This window comes from Lepisma saccharinum, chromosome 2, assembly GCF_977018435.1.
Source record: "Lepisma saccharinum chromosome 2, izLepSacc3.1, whole genome shotgun sequence".
Taxonomy (NCBI): domain Eukaryota; kingdom Metazoa; phylum Arthropoda; class Insecta; order Zygentoma; family Lepismatidae; genus Lepisma; species Lepisma saccharinum.
In genome coordinates, this window is record NC_139230.1 from 165,700,337 (window position 1) to 165,725,791 (window position 25,455).

The following is a 25,455-nucleotide window of genomic DNA, read 5'->3' on the forward strand; positions in this document are numbered from 1 at the left end:
CTTCCCATTGCGTACTAAAGATTTTGTCATTTTCCGGCAAAAAGAAAATGCTAGAAGCAAACTTGAATGTGATGCAATGCTGCAAGCATGCAGGATAAAATTGCTGTTTCTTCAGGGTTTGTAGATTTGAAATGAGACATAAACGAACAAAGTGTTATGAAGAAAAATCGTTTTGTTGATGTCCTCTATATGCCGTAAAAGTTTGTGGGTGGTTCACAGCAAAACCCTGGGTACATACATGTACAGGGTGTTTCCGTGCTGATGATACAAACTTTCAGGGGTGATGGAGAAGGGCACATGTATCAATTTGAGATAAGGAACCCTGGTCCGGAAACGACTTAGTCGAAAGTTATAGGCGAAATTCGGTGTATGAAGATGTAATAATTTTATTACCTGCACAAGTTTCACAAGCTGCTAGATTCATAACAGTTGTTCAAAGTGGTGTACCCCAGCTTCCCTGCAGGCATGATATCGTCGCACAAAGTTCTGGAGTACCCATTGGAACAACCCTGGGGTCGTTCGAACAATGTCACAGGAAGCAAGACTGCAGAGGATCTCCTCGCAAGAATTCTCGCTGCCTGGGTATGCCAAAAATTTGTGGGACGATGTCGTGCCTGAAGAGAAGCTGGGGGATGCCACTTTGAACAACTGTTATGAATCTAGCAGCTTGTGAAACTTGTGCAGGTAATAAAAGTATTACATCTTCATACACCGATTTTCGCCTATAACTTTCGACTAAGTCGTTTCCGGACCAGGGTTCCTTATCTCAAATTGATACATGTGTCCTTTTCCATCATCCCTGAAAGTTTTTATCAGCAGCCCGGAAACACCCTGTATATCCACATATGTATATAAATGTGTGTGTTACTTAAAATTTTTATGATGCCTTAAGTGGGAAGATGGTATTCCCTCAGTTCGAAGATTTTATGCAAAGCATCCCCTCAGCTACCCCCAATGTTTAATAGTCCCCCAGAGCCAAAAAAAATAGCAATCTGAGAGGGGATGCAGAAACCAGAGGGGGATTAATTCTAAACAAGATATCCTCATTTTGGCATTCGGCTATTAGCTGATTTTTCTCTTTTTTTATCGTAACCTGCGAATATAATACTTGGATCTACTGGTGCAAACTAATATGACTTGAAACTTGGCAAATTTGCAAGCGTCCCTTCTGTGTTTTCTGGAAATAAAAATGAGAGTATCTCCAGTTATTTCTTTCAATTTTAGCAGCAATTTTGTTCCATACCAATAGGAATATGCTGACAGAGACAAGTGTCTCTGCCATGGTCTACCCCAAAGGTTCTTTGAACTGTTTTTGCTGTCTGGGTCTACCCTCTTGTCATCCTTACTCAGTCCAGCCAAGAGAGTGGAAGGCAGAAGCTGTGCCCTCTCGAACAATAAAGTTTATGACAGAATATCGGTAGAAGGTTCCAGTGGATCACAAACAAGAAATTCAAGTGTGTTACGGGCAGCAGATATTTTCCTTTCACAAAATCTTTTCATAGTAGGCGTGTTGTTCGTTTGAAACTTCAGTTTCCTATTTCTATAGTATGTAAGCTGATTACAAATAGAGTTGTATCATTAATGTATGTCTCTTATTCTTTTTTCCAGTATGTTTTAATGTGATTGCGTTTGCACAAGAAATGAATGTGAATAAAAAATGCAATACTAGTCTATTATATAAATATTCAGGAAGCGTGAGGCTCTGTGCGGTGGCACATTTCGCACACCCCTAAAGGTGGCCCTGTCCCTTGGGCTCAATCTCCTTTTGAATTTTTGGGCTCCTTTAGTAACATCGATAAATTCTTTACTTAGATCAATGAGAATGTTGGGGTGAATTGCATCCATTGCTCACCCTCTAGGTTTGTTACTGCAAAGAATGAGAAGAAAGCTGGTATAAAATAATTAAGATCAGTTGCAACTTTTTTCGCACTTTCTAAATGACATACAATTATAAAGATAAGGACAGTCTGATGCTTGTGATACTGTCATACCCCATGCACCTAAGCATGTAACAACCAAAACAGTGTCATGTTCACTTTCAGTCATGTGTCCATTTTCATCACTAACACATTACCTTTATGTTCTCCCCTTCCATATAACATCTAAATCTACTGTGTGCTGTCTTTCTCAGTTTGATATTTTTCTTGTTACGTATTTAGCCTCCCAAGCATGCAACTAATGTTAACTTTATAATATATTACGTACAATAGCTTACAAGTGGAACAGAACAAACCAGAAAAATGTTGAGCTGTACAAAAGCACCCATGTGCAATTTAGTTTAGTGCTGCAATCTTGCAATGAATATCGATGGGTGACACCTCTACCCCACGTGCCTAACAGAGGCTTAAATACAACTTAATATAATTTGCATGCAAGTCTGTGTAAGCATCTAGTGAGAAAAAACAATCCTACATCGAACTGTGATATACAGTGCTTTTTGACAAATTTCCAGTTGGGGATTCCAGTAACCACTCTTGAAGCACCAAAGATATTACATAAATTATATACAGTGGAACCCATATTTTACATTCCATGGTTTTACATTTTCCTGCATTATACATTTTCCATTCTTTCAACTTGGTCCCCTGAAAAATGTAAAATTGAAGTTCCGCATTCCATGGATTTTTATCATGCCAACCAAAGTTGCAACCAGATAAGGAATTCCCCCTTGAACTGAATGAGCTCACTTACTCAGCCCATGGTAACAAAATGGGCTTGAAAAACTTAACTAGTTGGATGCGAGTTGCTGAAACAAGTTTGTCAAATATGTTGTGTAATATTTTAGGAGCGATACCTTGCAAACTTGTGAGACCACTTTCTCCTGTAGGCATCTAGCTATGAGCCCTAGGAAAATTGCAGATACATTAAATGACAATGGTAACCACGAATATGTTGCAGGTATGCATATAGTTGCCACTGACAGTTATTTGATATTCAAAATTATGTTTTAAGGTGGAGGTTGCTTGGCATCTAGAACATTCAACAGGAAATCAGAAAGTATCTTGCACTCCACTTTCTATGGTACCTCCAAGAAATGTATTTTCTGGTCATATTCCACCCCCCATTATCTTTGAATGGCTGTAAAAGTTCATCTACAATCTCGCTCGGCTTTAAATATTTTTTGTAAAACAGTCACATTTGAACTTGGCAACAGTTCTTCCAGTTTCTTATTCCTGATGTTGAACAAGAAACAACAACAAAAATTCTTAGTTGCATAAGCCAGTGGGACACAAGGTAATTTGTTCCAATTATACACCATCACAGCCTTCAAAATTAATTTTAAACAGTTCCCACCCCTCGATTGTATTATGTTATGATCAGGTTTATTCATCTCCGAGCAAAGATTATTACAATAGATTTCTTCTTCAGAATACATATCTTGAAACTCTTCCTGACGTTTGTGAAAGATAGATTCTAGTTACATGCTGAAGAAGGTTTTCAGTTTAGAACTGTTTTCAGTTCAGCCTGTTTTTTCAGGCACTTTCAAATCCTGAATGAGATACACGTAGTTCAAATCAGCTTGTGGCAACAGTTGATATTTACAGGAATTCCTATTTTGCCTAAAATGGTGGTCAGGACAGAAATTACATGATTTTGTGTTGGTATGGCATTGAATGAAATAGGATTTGGCAAAACAGGAATACACTATTGTCATGCAGCATGTTGAGACACATAAAAGCAAGCAACATCACTGTGTACTGTGGCGATGTAAAATTCTGACTGCATATTTGAAATCAGTATAAAAAAGATCTATTAGATATGTATATCCTCCCCCTTTTGTGTGCTGAAAGTCGTGTTTACCAGTACTATTGATAATTACTAGGGCTGAGCCGAAGTATCGGTATCAGTTGGAATTCATCTGCAGATACCAACCGATACTTTTCATGAATATCTGTCTTGAACGGGGTTCGCAAAAATGCTTCGCAGCACTTCCATGGTCTAATTATCCTGGAAATTACGAAAAATTCGAACTTTATTCTTATTTTGCAACAATTTTGCATGAGAAACTGTATTTTGTGATTACATAACCTCTATTTTAATATTCTGATTTAATTCTGGAATATTCTAAAGCAAATTTCTTTGTAAATTGATGCACATGATTGGAGAAGAATATTTACACGATAATATTGTCAATATTTTGAATAAATTTTAATTTTTGCAATTTTCAAGTATCGGTACCAGTGGGTATCTGTAAGAGCATCGGCTTAGCCCTAATACCGTATTTATGCATGTATAATGTCCACCCTGGTTTTTGATGGAGGGAAGTGACAAACAATTATATCTCGTATATAATGCACAGTATAATCCAGTTTTAAGAAATGAAATGGCTTTCTTAGTTGTAGGCATGGACGTCCGCAGGATTTGTTCCAGGGAGGAACAAGGAAGGTATTATTTTCCAGGGGGGGGGGGGGCAAACAAGTCACATTTTCCCCCAAAAGAGTGTAGTTAACAAAAAAAACATTGCTTAAATTTGAATTTATGGTGTTAATGCAAAAGGAAATTATGTGTGTGAAATACATAATTTTTGGTTAACTCATTTTCCAGGGGGGGGGGGGGCATGGCCCCCCTTCTGGATGCCCATGGTTGTAGGTCGTAAAGCTATTGTTATGCCGATCAAGAATGAATGATGATCAGAGGCCAGCATAATCTGCATTTTACCTACCCACTGCCCGCTTGCCGCGAGGACAGGTATACCTGCTCGCCTGCCCACGGCAACGAGTCGACTTGCGTCTTTACCCGGGTTCTTCGTCTTCCAGGCACTCTGCGCTTACAAGGTAACTGGGCATTCAACAAGACCCGGGCGCCTGCAAAACCTGCTGGAAGGAAACAGCCCTCCGGCAGCGTGTCGCTCCAGGTGTTTCATCACCACGTGGACAGCTTCAGCCAGTGTTGCCTACTTACGTAGCTCGTAAATCCTACGAGGTCCTAGGAGGAGCTCTCTCCTCCAAGGAGAATTTATATACTTAGCGATTTCAGTTCAGCGTAAGCAGTTTTTATCTTATTGCCAGGAAATGCACGCAGTATTACAGCTTCATTTATTTAAATGAATGATCGAGCAAACAAAAATCTCCTCACTGAAAACTAATTGCTTTTCATTGCATGGTGCCTTAACCAGGCACGCAGTGGCGCAACCAGAGGGGGTAGGGTGCATTGCTCACAACCTTGGACGGAAATTAAGTCTAGCGGAAGGGTCAGGGTGGGGGTCAAACATTAAAGTACAAGAAAAAACAGACTAGCAGAATTTAAGAGTAGCAGGGCTAAAGGGTACTCAAGATGGAATTAATTTTCATATTTTTCTTGCATTTTCCTTCCAGACGGCCAAGGGCACCTGCAGAGGGGGAATGGAGGGGTAATTGCAACCCCTTGATTTCAAATTTTATGAAAGTAGAAATATATTATAAAATATTATCCAGTCTCATCAAGTTCAATGCCGTAGCAAAGGGGTAGCGGGAGTCGGCCCTGAGCGCCGAACGATCTAAGTGAGAAAAGTTTTAAAACAGAGAATGCTATGGCGGCCCGTGATATTATTTGCTATTAATGTTGGTTTGTTACGAGTTGGATGAATTGATTATGTAATACGTCGCTCCATGTGAAAAGAAAATATTGTAGATGGAAATTTTACATGCCATATGTCTGTACATTCGGAATGCATTTATCATGCACTTTCTTTCTTTCAAAAACAGTTTGTGTGCTTGTTTTCCATTATTAGCTAATGTGAAATTGACGTGTTGAAAAAAAATATTTCTAATCCTCTGTTTCAACACAAATGCGCGTGAGAACCGACTTCTACCCCCTTTTTGCGTGATTTATGAGGATTATAATGCCTTTCATGCTACTTTATTACTATTATTGTGATTGTTCTTGTTGGCACGTTTATCCAAGTACTTGGCCCTACCCCCCAAACGAGGGTAACGGCAATGGCCCTGGCTGGCTACGGCCCTGGTGTTCGCAGTAGAACAGTGTGTTGTTCGACTCGCGACCTCAGCGTCGAACGTGACATGTTTCAGTCCTGTCCTATATCACTATATATACGTATATTGGTTGTTTACGACATATACTTATGGATCCTGTGCCACGGAAAACCTATTTCAATGTGTGTGGGGGGGGGGGGGGTAGCAACATTCGTAAATCTCATTTCATTGGTGATGTGGCTTACGAAGCTTCGAGTTCCCTTTTTTAAGTAGTGAAAATCTATTGCAGTTGGCAACACTGCAGAACGGTGTGGGCCAGGTGCAGTTTCTACTCGAAGCAACTATGTCATGCAGAGGGAGGGGTCTGCAGTTGATGGAAAGAACGAACTGAGACCTACTAGGTATCGTAAGACTGCGGGTACCCGGCGGGTCTACAATGCCTGCCAGGAACGATCTGTGCAGGTGGGCATACAAGCTGCTCAAGCGAGGGTGTTGCGCAGGTTGCATGGCATTTCAGGAGCGATGTCTCGCGAACGGGTCTGCTCCAGGTCTTGTGCAGGCCTTTAATGATGATATACCTATTCAATGAATCACCTGTTATCTGGACCAGAGGAGAAGAATATCACTTGTGTATGCAGAGAGTCACCAACCCACACCACCTCCCACTTTCCCTCCACTGTGTTTAGCATCCCAAAGCTTTCACACTTTAACCACCTTATTTATTCTGTATTAGTAGACAGTGAGATCAAAATTATGTTATGGATATGCAGTGCTCAGGAAGTTATTTTCTATTCATGGTGGTTGCGGTAAACGCGGTTTAAAATTACTTACGTGAAATTTAAAAGATTTCGTAATTCCGCGTTGCACAATTTAATGGTTCAATCCTATTAATTTCGAAGATCCACTGTCTTCATTCACAAAAGGGTACGGCGTTTGAAGCGGAGATGGTACCGCGTCAGTACATTGTTTGTTCCCGGGCGGCGGTGGTTGCGATTTTTCCCGTTCGGCAGCACTGGCGCGCGCATCTTGGTTTGCGTCGTCTGCTTCCTGTTGTCCGGTGGCGTTGCAAGTTGGGGGTTGGGGGGCTGGGCCAACACGGCCCAGAATTCCGCCAGAATGGCACTGCTTTTCTTGGTGTTGCAGAACATTACATTACAATTACAAAGTAACAAATGGTGGGAAATGGCTTTCAAACTTTTATATGTGGTTTTGCTCATTCCTTCTTTACTTTTTCTAAAAAAAACCTTCAAAATATATACTTTACCCATGACTAACGTAACATTTATACGAGGCACATTCAGGACCTTCAAACTAGCAGTTAGCAGCACAAGATTTCTTCCATTAAGGCATTTACACACTCCATATATATATATATATAATATTATTTGGCCAGTAATACATTTGAATTATTTCTCTTTCCTTATCTTTTCTTTCATCCAAAGTACCATAAAAATCAGAACGTTCCTTCATTTTGTGTTGAAGTTATTTCAACCGCATTTCACATTAGTGTCACAGTCTTGAATGTAATACTGTTGCCATATTCAGAAACTTCAGAATTTAAGCTTTACAATGATATATAACATGATAGGGTTCAGTAAACATGAAAAATCAATGCAAGTGTCACAAAAATCATGGAATGATGCTGTATGGTTTCATGTCGGCTGTCCAAATTATTCTGTGCATAATACGCACAACAGTTTTTGTGAGCAAAATTTTGGAAAAAAGTGTGTACTATAGATGAGTAAATACAGTAATTACTCATATGCAATAACTGCTTTTGAAGCAGTGGATATAAATCTGTTCATCACAGATATTGCAAGTGAAGAAAGCAAGAAAATGTTTATACAACATTTACTCTTTTGGCTCTCTCAGTCAAAGCAAAATTACCCAACTTTTCCTGATTTTTCAGGTCTATCGCCATCTTTTTGTGTCAAAATTTCATGTATATAAGTTTTGCATTTTATTTCACATCATTTTGTAACAAAATATGGTAGAAAAAACATGTCACCTTTCAAAAACATAAAATAAACATTTCAGTGTGTTTCCATCAAAAACAAAATATGCCATATCCAATGTATTGTTAATGATCTTAAAAAATCATAAAAACGATGACATTATGCAAAATAACATTAACCTTGTGTACTCCTGTTCAGATAAAGTGACGTGTGTTTCAACTGTTAAACCCCACAAAGTGTGCCACTTTATCTGAACAGGAGTGTACACGTAGGAAAAAACTGTATCTTAAATTGGATACTAGTAAGAGGTACTCAAATCAAATAAATAAAAAATCTATTTCACTGTAAATTTTTATTCCTCTTAGGGAAGGGTACATTCCAACAAAGACACAACATGTGTATAATTAAATTCATTTTTTATGTCTACCCGACTCAATCTTTCTTCTAAACTGGCGTAAAGGCAAGCCAGAATTCATTTTCTTCAAATCTCAACAAATGCTCCAGCTTTATACACAGAACAAACATATGAATTTAACTTCACAAATATCAATGAAAAAAGAAATCTGATTTACATGAAATATATAAATATTCTAACTCTCATATGAATTAACTTAGAATAACTCTCAAAACACATAACTTCAAAACTTTAACTAACAGTTCAGTCTCCAAAACGTGTCTATGTAGATTTTCTTTATGCAAATCCAAAACCTTCTGAGCACTCATGAATTGCTTTCAGAAGGTAAGTTCGTAACTTGTCGTACGTTTCATATACTGGAAGATCTAATTGGTTGAAGCTGTAAGAGAAGAACAACATGATTGGCATATGTGCAAGAGCAACAGACAAAATAAATTAGCTAACACATCCACTGCAAACTGTTACTACTGTTGCATATCCAAACACGTACAGGTTATACTAAAGATGACATGTAAACTTCAAAAGGGGACGCACCACATAATATACTGCTGGACAAAAAAAACCGGACACTTGCATTTTTTGTGATAACGCATAAATTCTGATTCGAAGGCTAACTAAATGTTGCAGAAATTATTGGAAATAAAAAAACTTGAATATATTCAACAGAAAGCAAATTAAAATTTATTGTTAATAAGTTAAATTAGAACATAAACGAAAGTTACAGAAAACTACCAAAAAAAATTAGAAAAAAAAAATCTTAGCAATATTTTGTTTTAATATTGTTAAGTGCTACTGGTGGGGTATATAAGCTGTCTAGTAGCGGGTGTTACCTCCCCTGCCATCAATTACAACTTGTAACCTCAGTGGCATACTTCGAATAAGGTTGGCAATCACTTATTGGTCCAATTGCTCCCATTCTTCGTGAATAGCAAGTCTTAGCTCTTCAATTGTTCCTGGAACTATTGCACGGTTTCTGATATGTCGTTTCAGTTGATCCCAGACATGCTCTATCGGATTTAGGTCCAGACTTTGTGGTGGCCATTCTCATCGCGTAATCCCAACTTTGTCCAGGTACTCCGTGACAATATTTGCAATGTGAGGACGCGCATTGTCATGCATAAAAACAAAATCTGGGCCTATGAATGGTGCATATGGTACTACATGATCTGCAAAACAATCTGTAATATACCTGCGAGCTGTCATTGCCCCATTCTCTACAAGAACCAACTCTGTACGTCCTTGTAAAAAATACCTCCCCAGACCATTACACCACCGCCTCGAAAGGGTGTTATTTCAACGAAACAACATTGTGCATAACGCTCACTAGGTCTTCTGTACACTTGTTCACACCCATCTGATGAACATAGGTTGAATTTTGACTCATCGGAGAATAAAACCTTTTCTCACTGCTCCACATTCCAATGTAAGTGTTGTGTAGCAAATTCCAGTCTTCGCTTCCGGTGACGTGCTAACAACCTGGGACGTCTAGCTGGCCTCCGAGATGATAAACCACTTTCATTTAGTCTTCTACGAACTGTTCGTGAAGAAACCACAGCTCTATGAACATTTCTCAAACGCCGTGCCACAATATTTGAAGTCGTACGATGGTTCCGTTAAGACTATGATACACATGAAACGATCTTCCCGTGCTGTTGTGCATCGTTTCCGACCAGAACCCGGTCTTCTACCATAGAAACAAGTTGCATCATACTGTCTGAGAGCTTCATTGATAGTACTTTGTGCTATATTTAGCACCCTAGCAATATACGACCATCATCACGAAGAGCTACTGCTTTTACTACCTGCTTACGTCTCATTTTCAAGCTAGCAAACTTACAATACACTTGCAAGATAAACACCAGAAATGACAATATCAATAATATCTGTTACTATGGTTACTATGAACCAAAATTCATGCCTCTCTAGACATTAAACAAAATAACATCAACAGGAATTGAAAATCAATAAATTAAAACAAAATTGCATGAAATTAATTTTGAGCCTACTAGGTGTCCCAAATAAGTAAATACGAGTAAATAAATAAATAAATAGTAAATGGAAAACTATGCAAAATGTTCAATAATGAATGTTCAATTGTTCAATACTTAACTGAGAACGTAATTCATAAGTAATTGCAATTCAGATGTCAAATATTAAGGTGTCCGGTTTTTTTTGTCCAGCAGTATATATATTCAACATAAAGTGCCACTCAATATTTATAACAAACTCCATATTGAAAATAACTGATCTCAGTGCCATGCACAGTAACTTCATATCATTTAAAGCTTACTTCAATTGCATTTGGAAGCTTTCCAACTGCCAAACATTTAAAAAAATAAAGTTCACAAGCTCCAAACGTTCTACGCATGCCAACTATTTTGGATATGTTTACAGGAAAATGAGTAGTTGAATTGTGTGTTGTGTTGGGCAATAATATCAAACTGAACCAACAAAAGTTCACAGTAATAAGCCTTTGTTCAGCTGACAATGGAATTATGTAGTGTATCTGCACTGGAACCCAAGCTTACTTCCAGATGCTTCCTGGAGGGCAGAGTATCCACAATGGATTCTACTAGAAAGATCCAGATGTTAGCAACTGGATTAGTTGATTCATTTGTTATTTTAAGTCCACTTGATGCACAGGAAGGCTAGTCAGGACTGGGCCTACAGATTAAAGTGGGATCTGAACCACCATGCCATGTGGTACCAGGTATTGAACCCAGGACCCTTTGACTACAAGGCAGCTACATTATCACTATTCCACTGGGGAACTTGATTGAGTTGACTGTCATTCCGGTATCTATGGAGCAACATATGTTCATCAAAGAATGGTTATATAGCACTAAACAGAGTGGAAGGATTATTATTGATGTTAGTAATGACAATTGTTATATTCCATGCATTAAAAATATCAATTAATTTTTGATAAACCTTGACTAAAAAAAAAGTCATCGATGGTGTCCTTCTCATTGTGTATAAGAAGGTTCAGAGCAGCCATTTTGTTAGCGAGTTCCAGTAAGGTGTAACAGTCTTACCCCATTTTTTTTTTTCAAAAACAATTTTACAGAGTGAAGCACACACACATGTCAGGAAAAAATAAATTCTTACCATGTATGTGCTGAAGGCAAACGATCAGTTGATCGATCATCACGATGAATTTGGAATTTTTGTACACCATTCATGCCTTCAAGAGCACCAAATCCTTGCAAGGGAACTTTAGAGGTGCCTGTAACAAACTGCAAGAATTTGGCTCTGTCTGCTTGATCAAATGAACGTAAAGCTCGCCAAAACCATTGGATCTGAAATCAAGAGATTACAATATTAATTTGTATCTTTAGTTCAAAATCCATTTATCTTTCTCTATACTAAAACTAAGAAATGACAAATTTCCAGAAATATTATTATGGAGTTGCACCCCACTTTTACATTTTCAACAAGATTCCCAGTTTAAATAATACATGTTACGATGCTTTCTTGTAAAGGCTATTACACATAATGTAGGTTTCACTACTACAAAGTTATGATTTAGAAGAAGTAGCTATTAAAACTTGAAATCTACAATAAATTTCAGTGTTCAATAAAATACACACACAAAGAATGAAACAAATACAGTGAAACACCAATTTTATACTCCCAGATTTGATGTTTTTCTGCAACACACATTTAAATTTCTCCAATCTTGAAACAAATTAAAATTCTTTCAAATATTTCACATTTTCACACAATTTTAAGCTCTTTAGCCACAGGTCCTTGAAGAAAAATAGTTACACTTTTCAAGATAGGTGTAGATGTGATGAAAACTGCTTTTTGTCATTTGAATTCTTCGCTGACATTGGCATTTCATAACTGTATGAATACCATACATAGCATTTTTTAAGTTGTCAGAATTTTCAATTTTCATGTATTTCTCATGTCATTCATGAATGTACGAAATTATTCCATTAATCATTTTATGATGCAACTCAAAGCAACATCGATTCTAAGACACATCTAAAAAACACAAAAAAGCCTACCTGGAGGGATGTGGGCTGATATTTATGATATTCTGTATTGGTTTTCAAGTCTTCAATATCCACATTAGGTAACCCTGAGATAAGTAGTTCCAGTTCTTGTTCATTGAAGATGGAGATCAATCTCTTTGGAATAATATCATAAAAACCTTCCAAGAAGGCGTTAAGCCTGGAGAAAAAAAAGATACCAATTGAAACAACAGTGTTAAAGAAACCATGAACCATATAAAATCAAGAACTGCTAAGTATCTGACATAACTTCCTCCTGCACCAAAACTGCACAAATAGTAAGTAGAGATGGATTTTTTACTGATACCAATAGCTGATATTCTACAGATCTGATAAAAAATTGCAACTGTTGCTTCAGGAACATATATGGTTTATTATTATAATTATATATATAATCTTTCTTAATTAATATCTGTAAGCAGAAGACAGCAGTAGATTTTAAAGAACTTTGTATTTAGATAGACATTTACTTTAAAAAACCATGACACATGAATTAGGTGTTTATAAAAATAACATAATGGTATATTTTTTACTAAATTACATTACAGGCATGAACAAGTCTGGAAGGAGGTCACCATATTTCAGCTAACACTCACACTTGGAATCACACTTAACCAAGTTTTGGAATATTCTGAAGAATAAAAATGAATAATATTCTGAATAATCTGAAGATGCGGTGCGAAAATTTGATTGTTTTCCTGTGTCTGGTGAGTGTTTCCTCCTTTCCAACAGGTGGAAAATAATTGAAAGATTTCATAGCATACTTTCATTCCATACCCCACTAATGCTCTTCTCTCACCCAACACTGTCATCAAATTGCCTGTGGAAGTAGTGCACTGCATTAGTGAGGATAACAAACAGTACAGTTCAAATCAGTTCGCCAAATCTGCGGCAACTTCTACATAGGCGAAACCTCCACCCCCTTGAATCTAAGGATTAATAATCACCATTTCTCCACCCAAAACTCCGATTTCACTGTTGCCATCCACACCAACAGCCATAACACCACCTTCAATAACTGCTTCCGTGTTGCCATCATCCATCTTTTACCCCCCCGGCTCTGACACATCTTTCCGCAGGCGATGGGAAGAGCCTACATAATGGGCATGCACGCCACTATACCCCCCGGACTCAACCTAGCCAAGCAGTAACCCTTTCCTATCCTCCCCAAAATTACCCACCCACCTTACAGTAAACACTGGTGAAAGTACTTCTCATCATCTATCAACTGTTTCTGGCAACACTGATCGTAGAGACGCTACGGTCAGTATTCTGTGCCTCTTCTCTAAGTAACGCCGATCTCTCTCCTTCAACTTGAAAATGCGACTCAGATCGCGAAATATAGGATAATTTCTCTTCGTGTGCTAAGTGTTTACTGTCTCCTTCATCATTAATATTTATCCGCCCTTCTGGCAACTTTTCTGATCCTATTCCTGTGTTTTTATATATATAAACTGCTCGCCATTAAAAATGCAACACCCAACAGGAGTAATCGGAATCGGACGAAATGTGCACAGTGTGTAGAGGAGAGGTGCAGAAGGAAATGATTAGGTGTTCAAGGCCGTCATGTGCGCCTGCCATGCCATCTGGTAAGTGGTACCTGTAGCAGGTCAGATAGGTGCAGAAGAGCAGGGAAAGTGCATGGTCGTGAGTGTAGTGTGTTAAAATCGGTCAGCAATGCCACATCGTCGAATACGGCAGCGATTCCAGCAGGTTTCCCAGTTCGATCGCGGCCGAATTGTTGCATACCGTGAATGCGGATTATACTACCGTGAGATCGGTGCCTGTGTAGGATGGAATGCATCCACAGTGATCCGTGTATGGAACCAGTGGGTCCAGGAAGGCACTGTAGAGCGACGTAGAGGACAGACGTCTGATACGCATGGCCCTTACAGACAGAACGGCCACGTCAACAAGGATTGCGCATGAAGTATGGGATGTTTTACAACGTCCAGTGTCCCCACGAACCGTGCTTCATCGTTTGGGGAACCGGGGAATTTTTTCCCGGCACCCACTGTTGCGGATTCCTCAGACGCTAGAGCATAGGCGGTTGCGTCTGAGATGGTGCCAAGACCGTCATGCATGGATGGCGGAGTGGAATGCTGTAGTGTTCTCTGATGAATCCCGCTTCTGTATACATCATCATGATGGACGTACACGCGTGTGGCGACACCGTGGCACTAGGCTTCATGACGCCTGCATCATGCATCATCACACAGGGCCTTCATTGGGTATCATGGTATGGGGTGCCATCGCCATAGGTGTTCGTTCGCGTCTCGTACGCATTCAAGGGACATTGAACAGCCAACGGTACATCACACAGGTTCTCACCCCTGTTGCTGTCCCATTAATCCATGCACTGCATAATGCCACTTTTCAACAGGATAACGTGCGCCCCCATGTTGCAAAGAATGTCCTCGCATTTATGGAAGCTAACCACGTGCCCTGCTTCCTTGGCCAGCACGTTCGCCGGATATGTCGCCAATTGAACATGTCTGGTCCATGGTAGGGATGGCCAAACGGATCCGGATCCGAAAAATCCAGATCCGTTTGGATCCGGATCCGGATCTGCTTGGATCCGGATCCGAGAAATCCGGATCCGGATCCGAAAATCCCGGATCCGGATCCGTAAATTCCGGATCCGGATCCGTAAATTCCGGATCCGGATCCGTAAATTCCGGATCCGGATCCGAAAATCCCGGATCCGGATCCGAAAATCCCGGATCCGGATCCGAAAATCCCGGATCCGGATCCGAAAATCCCGGATCCGGATCCGAAAATCCCGGATCCGGATCCGAAAATCCCGGATCCGGATCCGAAAATCCCGGATCCGGATCCGAGAAATTCGGATCTGGATCCGGATCCGAAAGTTCCGGATCTGGATCCGGATCCGAAATTTCCGGATCTGGATCCGGATCCGAGAGCTCCGGATCCGGGTCTGAAAGTTTCGGATCTGGATCCGGATCCGAGAGTTCCGGATCCGCGGATCCGGATCCGGGTCTGAAAGTTTCGGATCTGGATCCGGATCCGAAAATCCGGATCCGGATCCAAGAGTTTCGTATCTCAATCCCATTATAATATTACCACACCTTAGTCCTACAAGAATTTTTTTCAAGTGTTGTTCCTAAAATACTTTGCTACGCATCGGCTAACACACTCGTGCACAAATGTCCGAAGTGATTTTGTAAATGCCATTGAAACGAATATGTATTCATTCGAATGTATTGGAAATGAAAACACACATAAATGTGAGACATTCCATTCCAGGATGAAACCTTTAACACATATAACAAGATAGAAATGTTATAGAAAAATTATACAATTGTTCTACAGTTACAGTTTTACAAATTAAAATAAAACATTATAATATATGTAGTGTTAAATAATTACAAAGTGTAAGACTAACAAGGGAGGTTATTTAAAGGTCCCCCTCCGATTTCCATGAAACTTGGCAGTATAGTGGGGCCCAAAGGAAGAATTACGTGTTTTTTTGTTTCAGCTAAAAAACGGTTTTAGGGGGCAAAACCCCCTCAAATGTCAAGATGAGGACAAATTGAAGTGAGGATCTGACCCCTGTGTCTTTCCGATTTCCATGAAACTTGGCAGGTGTATAGTGGGGCCCAATGGAAGAAATACGTGTTTTTTTGTTTCAGATAAAAAAACGGTTTTAGGGGGCAAAACCCCCTCAAATGTCAAGATGAGGAAAAATTGAAGTGAGGATCTGACCCTGTGTCCCCCTCCGATTTCCATGATACTTGGCAGGTGTGTGTATAAACGGGCCCAAATGAAGAAATACGTGTTTTTTTTTGTTTCAGCTAAAAAACGGTTTTAGGGGGCAAAACCCCCTCAAATGTCAAGATGAGGACAAATTGAAGTGAGGATCTGACCCCTGTGTCTTTCCGATTTCCATGAAACTTGGCAGGTGTATACTGTATAGTGGGGCCCAATGGAAGAAATACGTGTTTTTTTGTTTCAGATAAAAAACGGTTTTAGGGGGCAAAACCCCCTCAAATGTCAAGATGAGGACAAATTGAAGTGAGGATCTGACCCCTGTGTCCCTCCCATTTCCATAAAACTTGGCAGGTGTATAGTGGGGCCCAATGGAAGAAATAAGTGCTTTTTTTGTTTCAGCTAAAAAACGGTTTTAGGGGGCACAACCCCCTCAAATGTCAAGATGAGGACAAATTGAAGTGAGGATCGGACCCCTGTGTCCCCCTCCGATTTCCATGATACTTGGTAGGTGTGTGTATAAACGGGCCCAAATGAAGAAATACGTGTTTTTTTTGTTTCGGCTAAAAAACGATTTTAGGGGGCAACCCCCCTCAAATGTCAATATGAGGACAAATTTAAGTGGGCATTTGATTTGTGTGTCCCCCTCCGATTTCCATGAAACTTGGCAGGTGTATAGTGGGGCCCAAAGGAAGAAATACATGTTTTTTTTTTTTTGTTTCAGCTAAAAAACGGTTTTACAGGGCGAAACCCACAGAATTGTCAAGATGAGGACAAATTGAAGTGGGGATCTGGCCCCTGTGTCCCCCTCAGATTTCCATGAAACTTGGCAGAAGAAATACGTGTTTTTTTGTTTCGGAAAAAATTTGTTCTAGAGGGCAACCTCCTCTCAAATGTCAAGATGAGGACAAATTGAAGTGGGGATCTGACCCCTGTGTCCCCCTCCGATTCCCATGAAATTTGACAGGTGTATAGAGAGGCCGTATGCCCCCTGTTTCTTCCTATGCCATATTTACGTGGTTTCGGGGACTTCAATTTCTCCTCATCTTGACATTTGAGGGGGGGGCTCTATACACCTGCCAAGTTTCATGGAAATCGGAGGGGGAGACTTAGACCTCCCTAGTAAGTAAGTGTATTAATTAATTACAAACCGCGCACGCGAGCACACACACTATATATATATATATGTGTGTGTATGTATATTATATATATATGTATATTAGCAGGTAACAATATGTTATAAGCACATTCTTACTTTCCAAAGAAGCGCATGTGGGATGGCAAAACGGATCCGGATCCGAAAATTCCGGATCCGGATCCGAAAGTACCTGATCCGGATCTGAAAGTACCGGATCCGAAAGTTTTGGATCCGGATCCGAAAGTTCTGGATCCGGATCCGAAAGTTCTGAATCCGGATCCGAAAGTTCTGGATCCAGATCCGGATCTGAAAATTCCGGATCCGCGGATCCGGATCCACAGATCCGGATCCGAAAAATTTTAGGATCCGGATCCTAAGGATCCGGAACCAACCGGATCCGGATTTCGGATCCGCCAGGATCCGGATCTGGCCACCCCTAGTCCATGGTGGGTCGCCGGCTGGCCCAACTCAGGTTTCCGGCACGTAATGTTGAAGACCTCTGTCACCGTGTGGAAGCCGCTTGGGACGCCATACCACAAGCAGACATCGATAGACTCATTCTGTCCATGCCTCGCCGTGTTGCAGCAGTTATTGCCACCTGTGGAGGCTGTACACGCTACTAGCTCCTTGGGGTTATGCAACCATGTTCTACGTGTCACATGCCACACCACCGAGCTCTAACTGTAATCATTTTCTTATCTTATTATGAACTACATATTTGCCAAGTTTCGTGTTTCTATCTCATTTCCTTCTGGGTGTTGCAATTTTAATGGCGAGCAGTGTATATTCAAATATTATAAACACCCAAATTTTTGTTTCATTATTTCAGCATTTTCAATCATTTGTCATATTTTGCACTCCAAGGTTCAACCTTATTGGGTCAACACCTGTCATGCAGATTGTCAATGGCTAATGCATTATCAGCACATTTATTCCTACTGACGCGATTCCTAGCTTTCTACACTATTCATCCTATTATTACTCAAGTAGCTCCACAGTTGTCCTCAAACTAAGAGCATAATTTTACGCAGTGCAAAAATAACATAATTTAATTTCAAAGAAATTACTTGTACTTTTCAATGCATTAGTTTAGTGTAAGTAAAAGAACTGTATCACTAAATAACAATGAATTTGTCAATATTAAATAAATTAAGATTGTCAAATTCTTGATTACTTATGCCATTCTGAGGCCACTACAGTTGCAATAGTCTGCAAATGTTTTGTTTGAATACTGCAAGCATTTTAATTATCTGTTCTACACACACTTTCTAATATGTACTGATACATACTGCTTTCTGATCGCACCAGTCATTTTCATTTGACACACTAGCCGAATGTAATCCATCTTGTTTTCTTCAGATACAGCTATGTTACGCCCATCAGGAATCAAATCACGGACCTCTGTTACTCCAAACTCTTGCACCTGTTAAATACACAGAACATTTTTTTTAAGAGTATTATAAATTTCTAATTTTACAAGGCACAAAATAAGTTACAATGTTCAAATTTCACATCCTTTATATCAGATAAATAAGTGGGAATATTATGCAGAAAAAATTAATGTCAATACAGGTCACAGAAATAGCAATTTTACATATGGACATTTCCATAAGGAGTGAAACTTCACAGATTTAAAAATAAAATTTAGCAAAATTTATAAATTATACATAACTGAACTTTGAGGAAATAAAAGTTGTAATAGCATATTGCACATATTTTAATTATAAAATGACCCAAATAACATATTTTCTAGTTCTTGCAATCAATTAAAATGTACAACTCAAGTATTTAATGAATCCTTCGACGATTTTAAAGTAAAACTTGGCATAATTTATGTTATATTACTTAGAAACAATGAAAGCATCTATAGTGTCACAAAAATAACTTTCCTTTTTAAGAAGTCCCCTGTAATAGCCTAGGAGTCTCTTGCGTATGTTCTCCCAGATCTTAGAAAATCTCATCCAATAGTTGAAGATTTTGGGTATTACTTTTGTATTTGTGAAACTTTGTTAACTATACTATTTATCACACATGATGAGTAGCTAAAAATTCACAATGGAAATATTTTGAGAGCAGCGTAATTATTGCTCCTCTCCCTTACCTGGCATATTTGCATGTGTGCAACTAATAACAATAAAAATAATAAAGAGTGTCACCTGGGTTTCACCTATGTGCAAGTAAAATATTCAGAGACCAGGGTAAATAACATTAAGATGGCAACACTGGAAAGTAAGCTTTGTGGCACTACTGTATCTACATTGTGTCATAAAAAGTACTGGGGTACTTCAGTATATTATGCATTTTGTAAAATGCACCCCTGTACACACCTGCAATCTCTATATTGCTCTTCTTGGGTAATAACTGGTATTTGGTGACAACACTGGAAGTTCAAAATTGGGTGGCAAAGACTTCTCTAACTTCTATAGATGCAACACTGTGCCATTTAGTTTTGTTTCAAACAGATTTGAAATGTGCAAATAAAACTATTAATTTCAATCGTGAAGTCATTTAGTTTTAATCATTGTGAATTTGGAAGGCCACTGCCTTCATTAACTGAGGATGCATTTGGACCTGAATTTTTTTTCTCCGTCCACATGTTCCTGAAGCACTTATGTTTTCTACATGCATAGAATAGAATGAAAAACAAATGTGCTGAAAAGTCACAGTTTTTCATATAGCATGGGGATCAGGGGACACAGAAAGGCTTAAGTAAAAATCACATTGGATTCTACATTCTACCCGTAAAAAGTGTACGTTTTAATACAAATCTGCAACCGCCAGTGTGCAAATCAAAAATGGCATTTCAGCACAGATAAATATGCCAGGAGTGGCACCATGGATGAAAAGGATTTGTGGTTCCAGGAATAGGAAATGTCACAATGAGGTGACATGGGCAACCTTGAGATACTGAGGAGGGGTGCAATCTAGCAGGATTGATTGATCTCATTGTTTTGGTGTTTAATCCAATCCACTCATGGGTCACGTCTTGAAGAGTTAACAGGAAGGTTTTCATCTTATATTAAAAATTATCCTAAACAAGTATACTTAATCATGTAGTATTCAAGTGGTAAATTCTATGACAACTCTCTGATGGTCACATGAGCAATGGTGGACATTCCAATTCTCTTCTTTTCACACAAGGACTATTCCTATTTATAAAACAAAACTCCATCTCCTGACATTGGAACTTGTGTCACATGATTTTATGTATAATCAATGTTATATAATGTATCTTGTATATAACAGCAAGAAAATTCTGTGTGGTACATATTCTTTGAATTGACATGCTGGAATTTTGTATGGTACAATTTTGCCTCATATTAACCAACTTTGTGTGCGTTTGTGTACACATGCAAACAAAAATACAGAAAATAAGTAACTAAACTACACAAATAATTTTCTATTTGGTTACCCAGTTCAGTTGTTAAAAACATCAGTAATTTATCCTGTCTTCATACACACACATGCACGTGATCGCATTTCTTACGTTATACTAACAAACTTCTGTAGATACAATATTAGTAATACTAATACAACTGAAATACTCACTTCAGTACTGAAAGTGAGATCATATCCCAATTCGTTCACAGAATGCTCCATCAAATACACTAATCCTTGATAAAAACTGTAATCTTCACTCTCCATGTCAGTGTATTTAACTGATATTCCTAGAATGTGCTTGTAGAAAGATCGAGTGAAGTAGCATTCAAGTAGTTTGTTGTCATATATGGCTTTAGCTAAAAGAAAAGAGTTATATACATATTTATCATTCTACTACTTTATGTGTACAAAGCAAAAGTCTAAGAATAACATTTTGTTAAACAGCAACAAGGAAGAATTTCAGTAATTTTTCTTTTCTGAGGTTTATTGCAAACAAATTTATTTATTTATATCTTTAAGTATACAAGTATGAAATTCCTGACAATAAAAGAAAATCAATTGTATATTGATTAATTGCATTATGGTAGGTTTGCAGAAAATCTTAAATATGGGTATAAAAAGAAACCATAAAATCATATCAGATTCTTACAACACAGTCATCTACAACAAGTAATTATTTGAAATTTAAAATTCAATCAAAAAGCATTCTTACCTATTACTCTTCCGACAAATTTAAAGTAGCACAAATGATTTGGGTTGCAGTGTGAAGAGGAGTTGATCATGTATGTTACTCGGTCACCTGGTGAGGTAGTGAACAATGCATACATTGGATTGAATATCTCTCTTGATATGATAACATACCATTCTCGAAGTAGACCTCCAGCATCTTGACCTTCTTCACCTATTGTAATTTGAGAAAATAAATACATAAATAATAGTAATAATAAAAAATAATGAGCAAATACACAAACAGTTATATAAATTTAATTTCCTAGAATTCACATAGTTCTCAATTTACAGCAAATTACAGTCTCAGAGAGTGAGTCAGTCTCTCCCTCACTCACTCACTCATATATAGGCATATCGGTGTATCAGTAAAATTACTGATCCGATCTATCGATAAATATCTCATGATTTAGTGCAAAATTCTGCAATTTTGTTGTAATTTTTATGGTTAATCTACATACCCTTCTTTCTAAAAAAGTAAATGTCTAAATATGCAATTTCTTTTGTACTGCAGTCACCTCGAAACACACATTTATTAAGGAGGTCAATTTACTTTTCAGGTTCTTCAAGGACCATTTCTAATTTTATATTGGATCGGTAGAATATCAGTTATGGGGTATCGGCAAATTTTATATCGGTACTTTATCGGTATTGGCAAAAATTTCATATCGGCCCATCCCTACTTTTAACATAACAAAGAACTAAAGTGCTTTCTAGTATGAGTTTCAGAAATGGTAACAACGAATTTCATACCCAAAATCTCTTAAAGTGCAACGGCCCTATGAGGGTCAAAGCCTGTAAAGAGACTTTCCCTGCTGTGATGCATTGCCAGTGCATAGAAGTCACTGTTAACTGGCTTCCTGGACTGGAGTCTGTTCCATTTTCTTTCAGAGTAGCTTCCCAATCATCCTAAAGATGCTCGGTCAACACTGAAATTTTGTGGCTTTGCAGTTGAACTCGTACCAATGACAGTAGTACTAACAATTCAGCTACACGTCAGATCAAATATCACACTACATGTTCCGATCATCACCTACATGAATCTACAATTCATTTAACAATTCTCTGGTTAACTGACATAGTAAAAAAGTTGTAATGTAATTCTTACATCCATAACAGTAAATTGCTAAAATGTTCAAGTATCTGTACTGTACACTCAACAGATTCTTACCTTCAAATACAATGTAGAACCTATTCTTCCACTCATCTGCATTACGCCTGTGCAATTCACGGAAAGAATCTTCGAAGATATTATTCCTTCGAACATGCACTGCCAGTTCTTCACGTCTAATACCTTCATCCAATCTATCAAGCTCAGACCGAAAATACCGTCTCTTCACATCAAAGTCCAATACTCTTGTATGGTCCACAAGAACAGCAAACGGACCATCAGCCAGATGGGATGTAGATTGTCTTAAGATCTGATTAAGAACTGTTCGGTGGTTTTCTGTAAAGTACGGTAGTTACATTGTAAATATGTTACGATACTAAAAACAAAAGTCACTGAATGCACCCTCGCCACCCTCCAACATACATATGTAGGTAAGTATAAATATTTTATAGTTTTACGTAAGTGAAGTTTTGTATTTCCGTGTTGCAGAATTGGATACTTTTTTCAGATTAATTTCGAAGGCTCACTGCCTTCATTCACTAAAGGTACGGCATCTTTGATTGTTCCCAGGTGGCAGTAGTTGCATTGCAAACTTCACGTACGTAGTACTTAAACCGCGTTTACAGCATCCATCATGCATTTTACAGTTTGTTTCCAACTACATCATAAATTCTGTTTAATTTCAATCCTCTCCAATAAGACAAGTTAGTAATTCTCTGGATGTAAGTTAGCTTAACCACAGCTGTAATAATTTAACTACTATGGTAGCTTCTGTGATGTTCTTTTCCCCTTCACCCGTATTTTGAAACCATATACCACAGATGCCTTCTTCAGCCACTTACAATTATGGCTGAGTTATAGTTAATAAAAATTTTCAAAATATACTACACACATTGAGACCTAGAATACTGCAAACTCAATATCCATAAAGGCTACAAAAATAAGTTATGCAATTAAAGATCCATACCAGCGGAGGTGTCTAAATTGGCACTTGCAAATAATTGTTACGGGAAGTAAAATTAATTTATAAAACTATTAACAAATAGAACAACATTCACAGTCTTCTTTAATCCACAAATTCACTGGCAAATTTCTCTGAATTCGTTATTTAACTTATTGAGTTTGATAACATATTTCTCTTCCTTGGTAAATAACCTATTGATCAATGCTGAATGTAGCTGTACTACCATTCCTATACTTAAAGCACAGTATACTCAAGCATTCTCAATGATACATGACACAGGTTGGTATGACAACCAATGGACTCTTGTTACTTCATTTCATGGAAAGATAAACACACAAATATTTTTAAATTCAGATTTTCCAGCTTCAATATTTAAAGATTTAAATTACTAATATTACTGAACTTACCAGCAAATTTCAGGAATTTCTGAGTATCAGGGGGCAAATTTGTTGATCCACTATCACTAGAAGCTTGGGCAGAGAGTGTGCTTTGTAAACCACCTTCTGCTTCCATGTTAGGTAAGGGTGACACTGGAACAACATCCTGCAAGTGTGACAACTGAGATTCTCGACTTTCTCGAGCAGTAGTAGTAGTAGTGGTGGTGGTGGTGGTGGTGGTGGTGGTAGTGGTGGTGGTGGTGGTGGTGGTCCGGTGACTACTATCTTTCTCAGAAGGTGAGGCATGGACTAGGAAGAATGCCTCTACAGCAGGCTGCAATGTTGTAAAAGATATTAGAAATTAATTCAATGAAAGTTGTTTCTAACATGTATGTGTGCATTTGTTTAGACACACACTTCATCTATACATCTTTTATGTCAAAAGTTACTTACTGCACCAGGTTTTAAAAAGCCTTCAAATACAAAGTGACCCACATAAAACCAGTACATCTTCTGGTTGGTATAAGAAATTTGTGTGTTTATTAAAATATATATGTACTATATGTGCATAATGGTCAAGATCTAATTACAGTAAGACATAGTTAATTTTCAAACCAAAATATCATTTTTACATACTGCTTTTGATCAGATTTTTCACCGCTATAACACCGAAATTTTATTTTATTTACTGCAAATATGCACCTCTAGAAATTATCATTGTGCTGGAAAAATGGTCTCCTGTAGAATTACAAAGTGTTTCCCAAAACATGACAACATGGATACAATGTCTGAATATTGGTGGAGGGCATATCCCACACTTGTTATAACAGGTACCCCTTTGGCACTATATCATTCCTTCCATCTAGATAGTGTGCAATTTCGTATACCAACCAGAAGGCATACAGTTTTACGTGGGCCACCCTATATTCTGACAATTCACAAAAGTTGTCTCTTCCTTTTAATTATATATTGTTTCCATTCATTGAAATATTTACAATGATAGTGATAAGGGTTGCCAAATAAATTGGCACACAGATAATGCAAGTACAAATTTTGGATTAGTAAATACATTTTCATTTTTTTTATTACCTATGATAATAAAAAAATAATAACCACCCATGATTTGTGGTCAGCACGATGAACCCTCAGTTGTTGATGTAGGTTTTCATGATTGGGTTACACTATACTACTCATTTGTAGCTCCCCAATTTCCTCATAATGGTGGGTAGCCATGGGCCCAATACGAAGGCTGAAATCTGAGAAAAGTTGTTAAGCTTTCCCCAGGAGACTCGAACCTGTTCACATCTCGTAGCAGGAGCCCAAAGCATAACAGCTTAGACTGCAAGGCCATGGTCATTTCCTATCACACCACCTCTAATATTTGACTACATTATTATGTCCGATTATTTTTTTAGTGTCCAAAGGTAGGATGTGCAAGCAAAATATACAAGAATAATACAAATCATAAGACCAATACACACAGTAGGTCCAAAAAACATTTCTAAACTTAACAGAAAGCCACTCCTCATAAACCAAGCACCAGGAGATAGCTATAAAAATTCAAAACAAGTGGTAGCACAAATGACTTGCCCTGAGTGAATGTCCTGGTGCCTTTAAACACACCATGGACAGACATGCTGTACTATTTCCTGCTTGACACTCACTTAGCATCTGATAAAATTACCAAGTAACACAAAAATACAAATGAAGAAAAGAAAAAGGTCACTT

At 38.2% G+C, this 25,455-nt stretch overlaps 1 protein-coding gene across 4 annotated transcripts in view; it reads right to left on the minus strand.

Annotated features, from left to right (window-relative positions):
• Positions 1-8,200: 8,200 nt before the first annotated feature.
• HUWE1 (HECT, UBA and WWE domain containing E3 ubiquitin protein ligase 1) overlaps positions 8,201-25,455 on the minus strand; it is a 286,413-nt gene continuing 269,158 nt past the window's right edge. For all 4 annotated transcript variants that reach the window (XM_083117661.1, XM_083117662.1, XM_083117659.1 and 1 more), the window contains exons 57-64: positions 23,758-24,061; positions 22,447-22,722; positions 21,262-21,450; positions 20,718-20,905; positions 18,458-18,591; positions 12,296-12,461; positions 11,391-11,581; positions 8,201-8,661 (exon numbers count right to left, since the gene is read on the minus strand). In XM_083117661.1, the coding sequence (XP_082973787.1) occupies positions 8,559-8,661; positions 11,391-11,581; positions 12,296-12,461; positions 18,458-18,591; positions 20,718-20,905; positions 21,262-21,450; positions 22,447-22,722; positions 23,758-24,061 (1,551 nt within the window). In that variant the 3' untranslated portion in view covers positions 8,201-8,558. The remainder of the gene's footprint in view (positions 8,662-11,390; positions 11,582-12,295; positions 12,462-18,457; positions 18,592-20,717; positions 20,906-21,261; positions 21,451-22,446; positions 22,723-23,757; positions 24,062-25,455) is intronic.